Raw genomic sequence first — 9,120 nt, 5'->3', positions numbered from 1 at the left:
ATGACAGGCGCTATGTTTCTATAATAGCATGTATACAGATGTCCACAGAACATTGTTTTGCAAAGAAACTGAGATTAAAACATTTGTTTAACCCTCTGATTTTTATAAGTTTAAAAAATTTTTAAAGCAGAATGTTTGTAATAAAGACAGTAAAATCGCTGTAAATCTAAACCGATATAATAACCACTGCCGCGTAGTGTCAGTAAACGCTAGTGTGTGTGTACGGTAAACGGCATTTGAGTGAGACTCTTCATTTCAGAAAGGCTTGAATAAACTCCACCACAAATACACGAAATAAACTTGCTTGGTATTTTTGACTCCACGTGGGAACGGTGGGCGGGGAGAAGCAGCTCATTTGCATTTAAAGCCACAGGCTACAAAAACAGCTACACTGTAGTCAGACACCACATCGGGCAGATTCTGGAGGCTATGATAAATAATCTGATGGGTATTTTGAGATGAAACTTGAGATGACACATTCTGTAGACACCAAAGCCTTATCTTACATCTTGTAAAAGGGGTTAAAAAGTTTCATTCTATGTTTTTAATGAGTTATTTGTATAATGCTAAATTGTCTGTTGTTTAAGAATATTTACATAGACTGTAAAAATACAGGGTTGCACACAATTCATTCATGTGTTCCCAACACAAATACATTACGTTATCGTAACTAATTTAAGTAGATTGAACATAAAATAATTAACTTTCTCCAAAAAAATCTACAGAATTGTTTTGTTTCGGCATTTTAAATAAGTACTTTGAACAAGCACCAAAATAATTATATATAAAACATATGCTGACACAATTAGTGTAAACTTATTTATATATAACTTCATTATAGTCCCTTTATTAATCACACTCAAAAAAATATTAGTTTGCTTGTTCAAATTACTTAATTAAAATTAGCTGAAACAACACAATTCTTGAGATTTCATTAAGTTCACATAAAATCCACATAAATTTGTTAATAGTGCTACGTTAACTTAATTGATTTGTGTTGGGTCAACATGAATCAATTATGTGGAACCCTGGATTTTTTACAGTGCAGGGATTGCCACAGCAGAATGAGCCGCCAACTATTCCAGCATATGTTTTACACAGTGGATGCCCTTCCAGCCGCAACCCAGTACTGGGAAACACCCATACACACTCATTCACACGCACACTTATACACTACAGCCAGTTTAGTTCATCAATTCCCCAATAGGGAAACTGGAGCAACTGGAGGAAACCCACACCAACTCCTCACAGAAATGCCAACTGACCCAGCTGGGACTCGAACTAGTGACCTTCTTGCTGTGAAGCCACAGTGCTAACCACTGAGCCACCGTGCTGCCAAAACTTAATCAAATATTATTAAATAAATAATAAAAAATAAATTAATAATAAATAAATTAATATTATATATGCTATAACCGACAAAATACTTATTTTATGACAACATAACTGTACAAACTTTATTGTTTATTCATCATAATTAATAAATACGCAATACAAACAATATTCATAATAACCATCAAAATACTGAAAGAAAACAAACAAAATATACCAGCGACATCGGAAGTGGGCGGAGTTTATGTTAATGAGCATCCAGGGCACCCCGCCTCCACAATCAATCCTCCAATCAGATGCATCAAAACAGTCCTGCTGATTGGCTGATTTCAGAGTCATTATAGAGAGACAGTGAGAAGCATTAGTGTAATTTGTTTTGTTTTACTCGCACGTGATGCTGTGTCCAAGTCAAATATGCAAACAAAAATAAAAGGCACATTCCCGCCGGTGGGAAATCCAAACATCTGCAGCAGCTGAGATTGATTCTGGATTAATCCATTGTGTAGTTTTGTCGTTCTGGAGCTCTTCAGTGTGCATTTGTACAGTCCGCAGGCGTCTGCTTGTGCGTTTGAGACGACCTGATCTCCACTTTAGAGCGTGTCAGTGTCTCCAGCTTTTCTTTTTCTCTGCCATCTTTGCCATTTCTTCTTTCTCCATGAAGTCCTCTGCAGAACAGAGACGTAAAAAGATGTTTTGAGTAAACTGTGCAGGAGTTAGTTGATGTTTTAAACACTCAGTATGCAATATTGGCCACCAGAGGGCGCATATTCACAACAAACAAAGTAGTTTGATGAATTTGACTGTTCCTTTACGAGACGAAGGTTTTAGCCAAAAACTGGAAACTATAAATTTGCCTAAATTTGGCTAATTTCAGCCAAAAACTGAACATTTTTATTTGATTTGCTTTTTCGTTTAAACATTTACAGGCCAAAAACAGAAATTTTATTTGCATTTGCCTTTCAAAAGTGCCAAACTTTATGCATTTGCCTGTTTGTTTATATGACGTTTTCAGCCAAAATCAGAATCTTTTTATGCATTTGCCAGTTTGTTGACATGTTTTCAGCCAAAACTGGAAACTTTTTATTTATTTGTCTTTTCAATTAAACGTTTTCAGCAAAAAAATGAAACTTTTTATGAATTTGCCTGTTCGTTCACACATTTTCAGCCAAAAATGTGAAACTTTATGCATTTGCCTGTTCATTTAAATGACATTTTCAGCCAGAAACAGAATTTTTTTTTCTCGCATTGCCTGTTAAACAACGTTTTAAGCTAAAATCAGAATCTTTTTATGCATTTGCCTGTTTGTTGACACGTTTTCAGCAGAAACCGGAACATTTCTATTAATTTGCCTATACATTTAAATGTTTTTACCAAAAACGGAAACCTTTTTTATGAATTTGCCTGTTCATTTAAACCATTGGTGCCCAAACTTTTTTGTATAAAGGGGCAAAAACCAAATGTCACTGAAGAGCCATGAGCCGAAGGCAAATATACCAAACTATATTACATTAAAGTTGCCATGGGTAATTAGTTTCATAATATTTCAACATTAATAGAAAACATTACTTTAAATGGCATTAACTAATGCAACATTTCTTTTTAAATGATAACTTATTCCAATAGAAACATTTATAACAGTGGAGTTCAGTGCTGAATACACTAGTCATGCAGAATCTGCCTTTGACTTGATTTGCTCACCGAAGTCTCTGCATTGTCGGATGACAGTATGTACATCTTCAGTTAACTTTTAACAATAAATCAAACAAAGGGTTACAATAACTTTGAATTGACAATCTCGAAACCATCCTCATAATTCCTTCTCTCTTGTTAGATGGGATGGCGGGTCAAATCAAAGATTACCATGGGCCAACACTTTGGGAATCTCTGATTTAAACTGACGTTTTGACCAAAAAACTTTATTTTTTTGCATTTTCCTGTTCAGTTACTCAACATTTTCAGCCCAAAGACGGGAAACTTTTATTAATCTTCTTTATTGGTCTACTCAGTATTTTCAACCACAAAAACAGATTGCATTTGCCTGTTCGTTTACACGACAGTGACGTTTTTATGACTGAAAACACATAAACCTTAAAACAATGTTGAAAGTGGAAGTTTTTGAGAGTGCTGCCATTGTCATGTTCGTCTCACCAGTTAAAATAGCTTATTTTTCTGGATATGAACATTCTTGCAATAACATTTTATCATTCTGGTAAATAAACTATGCATAAATAAAGTGAGCATCAGAATGTACCTATGCATTCCGGACAGCATTTTCCCTCTCTGCGGATGGGGTTTCCACAGCTCAGCAGCGGACACTGCTTCCTCTGACACTTTGTGACGCCGTGCTGGAAAAACAAGACAAAGGGTTACTTAGACTACCGGTGCTATTATTACTTTTTATTATACATTTACAGCTCAAATTCAGATTTTTTTACACATTTTTTGTTATTTTGTAATTCTGAAAATGTTTCAGACATTTCTCTTTTAATTCAGTTTTTTTTTTTGCAATTCTGACTTTTTTTTCTTCTTAAAATTCTGAATTTTTTTCTTTTAATTCTGATTTTCTTTTTGTAATTCAGATTTTTTTCTTGTAATTCTGATGATTTTTTGTAATTCTCACCTTTTTACTTCAGAAATTTTTTTTCTTGTAGTTTTGACTTTTTCTTGTCATTTTTTTAATGATCTTGTAATTATGACACGTTTTCTTGTCATTTAGATGATTTTTATCTTCTAATTCTAACCCTTTTTGCACTTGTTACTTTTTTGTTAATCAGATTTTTTCTTGTAATTCAGATTTTTCCCCTGCAATTGATTTTTTCCTTGTATTTCTGACTTTATTTTATGTTATTCTGACATGTTTTTATTGTAATTCAGATTTTTTCCCTCTGTAATAATTTTTGTAAAGTAATTCTGTTTTTATTTCACGTAATTCTGCCACTGTTTCTTGTTATTCTGATTTCCCCCCTGCAATTCATATTTTAATTGTAATTCTGACATTATTACATTCAATTCTGCCACTTTTTCTTGTTATTCAGATTTTTCTCCCTGCAATTCATATTTTTAATTGTAATTCTGACATTATTACATTAAATTCTGCCACTGTTTCTTGTTATTCTGATTTCCCCCCCTGCAATTCATATTTTTAATTGTAATTCTGACATTATTACATTAAATTCTGACACTTTTTCTTGTAATTCAGATTTGTCTCTTGCAATTCTGACTTTTTACTTCATTCATTCATTCATTTTCTTTTCGGCTTAGTTCCTTTATTAATCCAAGGTCGCCACAGCGGAATGAACCGCCAACTTATCCAGCATATGTTTTATGCAGCGGATCCCCTCCAACCCTTGGACTGTGGGGGAAACCGGAGCACCCGGAGGAAACCCACAAAGAGAACATGCAAACTCCACACAGAAACGGCAACTGACCCGGCCGAGGCTCGAACCAGTGACCTTCTTGCTGTGATTCGACAGTACTATCTACTGCGCCACTGCGTCGCTGACTTTTTACTTAATTTATTTAAATTTATTGTGCTTTGAAAATGATCATTCAACCCTTAAAGACATTAAATAAATAAATAATTAATGCGTAACTCACGTCACACCAGCAGGTGATGCACTTCATCTCCCCCACCAGGGGGACGCTCGGGTGCCAGTGCTCACTGTTCTGATAGTAGTTTTTCCCAAATTTGCAGAGCCGCGTCCCGTCCGCCTGCATCATCTCCTCGTCCTCCAGAGGGGGCGTGTCTTCAGGAGGACACTCCTTACAGCAGTCCGAAGGGTTGCGTCTGATTGGTCGGCTGCAGGTAAGGGGCGGGCACGTCACCTTCTCGCAGTGCACTTCCCCTGTCGAGCCCTTATATGGACAAAAAGACGACATAACTTATTAATATTCATGATGTTGCAGATATTTACAATAATTCTGTCATGTAGGCTTCTGTCGGCGCTTCGATTGATTGCTGAAGCTTTTATCGTGATATTGGGTATTATCACAAAATTGACTTTGGCTAAAAAGTTTATTCGGCAACCGTGTGCTAATATACATATCAACACGAAGACAAAATTACATTTAAATAAGTGGAAAATCAAGTAAACAAACAAAATGATTTTTCTTGTATGAATTAATGTATGAACATGTTTATTGTATGAATCAACATGCTGCTAACATCATTTTAGCATGATGTAGCATGTTAGCATAATTCTAGTTGGAATTGACATGTTTTAATTATGTTTCTAGTATGAATTGACATGCTACGTACATAATTTTAGAATAACGTAGCATGTTAGCACGATTCTAGTATGAATTAACATGACTTTTATCATGTTTCTAGTATGAATTAACATGCTGATAACATGATTTTAGCTTGATTTAGCATGTAAGCATGATTCTAGTATGAATTAGCATGTTTTTATTATGTTTCTAGTATGAATTGACATGGTGCTAACATGATTTTAGCATGACATAGCATATTAACATGATTGTAGTATAAATTAGCATGTTTTTATCACATTTCTAGTATGAATGGACTTGCTGCTAACATGATTTTAGGATGATGTAGCATGTTAGCATAATTCTAGTATGAATTAGCATGTTTTAATTATGTTTCTAGTATGAATTGACATGCTACGTACATAATTTTAGAATAACGTACCATGTTAGCACGATTCTAGTATGAATTAACATGATTTTTATCATGTTTCTAGTATGAATTAACATGCTGCTAACATGATTTTAGCTTGATTTAGCATGTAAGCATGATTCTAGTATGAATTAGCATGTTTTTATTATGTTTCTAGTATGAATTGACATGGTGCTAACATGATTTTAGCATGACATAACATACTAACATGATTGTAGTATAAATTAGCATGTTTTTATCACATTTCTAGTATGAATGGACTTGCTGCTAACATGATTTTAGCATGATGTAGCATTTTAGCATGATTCTAGTATGAATTGGCATGTTTTTATTATGTTTCTAGTATGAATTAACATGCTGCTAACATGATTTTAGCATGATGTAGCATGTTAGCACGATTCTAGTATGAATTAACATGATTTTTATCATGTTTCTAGTATGAATTAACATGCTGCTAACATGATTTTAGCATGATGTAGCATGTTAGCACGATTCTAGTATGAATTAACATGATTTTTATCATGTTTCTAGTATGAATTAACATGCTGCTAACATGATTTTAGCTTGATTTAGCATGTAAGCATGATTCTGGTATGAATTAGCATGTTTTTATTATGTTTCTAGTATGAATTGACATGGTGCTAACATGATTTTAGCATGACATAGCATATTAACATGATTGTAGTATAAATTAGCATGTTTCTATCACATTTCTAGTTTGAATGGACTTGCTGCTAACATGACTTTAGCAAGATGTAGCATTTTAGCATGATTCTAGTATGAATTGGCATGTTTTTATTATGTTTCTAGTATGAATTAACATGCTGCTAACATGATTTTAGCATGATGTAGCATGTTAGCACGATTATAGTATGAATTAGCATGTTTTTATTATGTTTCTAGTATGAATTGACATGGTGCTAACATGATTTTAGCATGACAGCATATTAACATGATTGTAGTATAAATTAGCATGTTTTTATCACATTTCTAGTATGAATAAACTTGCTGCTAACATGATTTTAGCATGATGTAGCATGTTAACATGATTCTAGTATGAATTAGCATGTTTTGTTGTTGTTAGCATGCTGATTTTAAATGGAAGTTTAAATGATAATCATTTGCGGTATTTTGATGTGTATGGATATGAATAATGTGCATGCTCATTATCTCCATATATGGCATTATTGAATATTGTGATGTCATGTTTGTAACTCACCTTGCAGGTACAGACTGCACACTTGATGTAGCCGAACGGTGGGACGAACGGATGCCATGTTGTTCCAGGTGCGTGCATTTTCTGATCGCCTTCGAAATAACAGCCTGAAACAACCAATAAACATCTTACTATACACTTCTGTTTGGACAGGGATGTCAAGAATAAAATTAAACCTACTCAGATATTTTATATATATATATATATTTTTTTTTAACAATATAAAATAAACTTTGATGCATTAAAATAAAAATAAATCTGTTAAAATTTAAAATAAACATATAAATTTTGCATAAAAAATGAACCTATTTAAAATAAATAAAATCTTTATTAAAATAAACCTATTCCCTTACACATTTAAATTAAAATAACCTGTATTCATTTATGCATATACAAATAAAAATTTAAATAATCAATAATAAAAAATTTATATAAATATTAAAATAAACCAGTTATGCATATACATCTAAAAAAAAGCTATTAACATAAATAATAATAGTTAAAATAAATAATGAAACATTCATTCACAAGTTTTAATTAAAGTAAATTTCTATTTAAAATAATATATATATTTTTTATATTTTAATAATTTGTATTTTATACTGCAATATTTTTATTTGATTTCATATAGTCATACTCACCTTCAGGATTTTCCTCAACTTTTTCTACAGCAGTCGCAGTCGTCTCTTTAGATTCTTTCTTTTCTGTTGACACAAATCAAACAGTGTTAAAATATAAACTTTACACACATTTATTTATATATATATATATATATATATATATATATATATATATATATATATATATATATATATATACATACAACAATCCTGTTAGGTTCTCGAATCTGATTGGCTGATAGCCATGAGATACTAAAGTTATATCAGCACTCGTACAGCCTCTTCTGTATTACTCCGCCCACATTGACAGCTGTGGGCAGCTGATCAATAAACTGACTACAGTTTGACAAATATTGCAGCTGTTGGACAAAATCATGTACTTCTGAGGCTTTTTAGGAGAGATTGTAGTTGTTTAGAGTGCAGCTATGCAGTTTATTTATAAAGATAGTAAATTAAAACCTAATTTAAATATATTGATAGTTTCTGAGATTCAGCGTGTCGGCGGCCATCAGCCTGTCATACTGAGCAGACCAAAGACGGTTGTGCCATAAAATGGTGACAGAGACAGATTAATAAGTACTTAGAGGATAAAAACTCAGAGTAATTTCAAACTCCAGCTGATCAAATCATTATTAAACTGGTAAGTGACACTAAGTCGATCTCTCTCTTTTGTATGTTAGTGCTGTATTTATACCACAGTAATCTGCTAGTGTTTGCTTTGCTTTGGCTTTTTCTTGGTTAATTATTGTGATCTCCCAACTGCAACAGAGAAATACTGGGAAATGTGAGCAAAATCAGCTGTTTTGTCATCACTTTAGACATTACGCTAGAGAATCATTCAAACACTAGCTCTACAGTGACGTTGGTGAATGAGCAATGGTTTCTGCTGTTCTGATGGAGGAAGGAGAATGGTGGAAGAAAGTAGTTCCTCATACAAAAGGGATTTTTGAGACTCTGTTTATTTTCTTTTTCATATCCACGATTATGACGTTGAACTCTTTTATAAACGTAATACCACACGAGTAGCAGTGCCATGGGACTGTATATATCGTCACTGGTGGGACACTAAGAGCCAATGCATGCCTCCCACCAGTGCCGATATACAGCCACATCACACTGCTGCTCGTGTGATATTGCTCATTTAATGCATTCTGTTATAGAACAAGCTAATAATCGTTTCACTGCATCTTTTTTAATAGTTCTTTCTAATACATTTAATAACATTAATAATATTTTAAACCATTATTTATTTAATTTTTGCATTTTTTATTATAAGTGTTATGAAATTGAAGCTGTTTAGACATGTATTGTGT

The 9,120-nt window shown here is 33.0% G+C and overlaps 1 protein-coding gene across 1 annotated transcript in view; it reads right to left on the bottom strand.

Annotated features, from left to right (window-relative positions):
- Positions 1-1,457: 1,457 nt before the first annotated feature.
- The window catches only part of chrd (chordin), a 33,896-nt gene continuing 26,233 nt past the window's right edge, over positions 1,458-9,120 (bottom strand). The window contains exons 16-20 of the mRNA XM_056473514.1: positions 7,829-7,891; positions 7,191-7,294; positions 4,930-5,187; positions 3,584-3,677; positions 1,458-1,997 (exon numbers count right to left, since the gene is read on the bottom strand). Of these exons, the coding sequence (XP_056329489.1) occupies positions 1,933-1,997; positions 3,584-3,677; positions 4,930-5,187; positions 7,191-7,294; positions 7,829-7,891 (584 nt within the window). The 3' untranslated portion in view covers positions 1,458-1,932. The remainder of the gene's footprint in view (positions 1,998-3,583; positions 3,678-4,929; positions 5,188-7,190; positions 7,295-7,828; positions 7,892-9,120) is intronic.

This window comes from Danio aesculapii, chromosome 15 (genome assembly GCF_903798145.1).
Source record: "Danio aesculapii chromosome 15, fDanAes4.1, whole genome shotgun sequence".
In the NCBI taxonomy this organism is placed as follows: domain Eukaryota; kingdom Metazoa; phylum Chordata; class Actinopteri; order Cypriniformes; family Danionidae; genus Danio; species Danio aesculapii.
The sequence above is the reverse complement of the archived record's forward strand: the minus strand, read 5'-3'. Positions and strand labels throughout refer to the sequence as shown.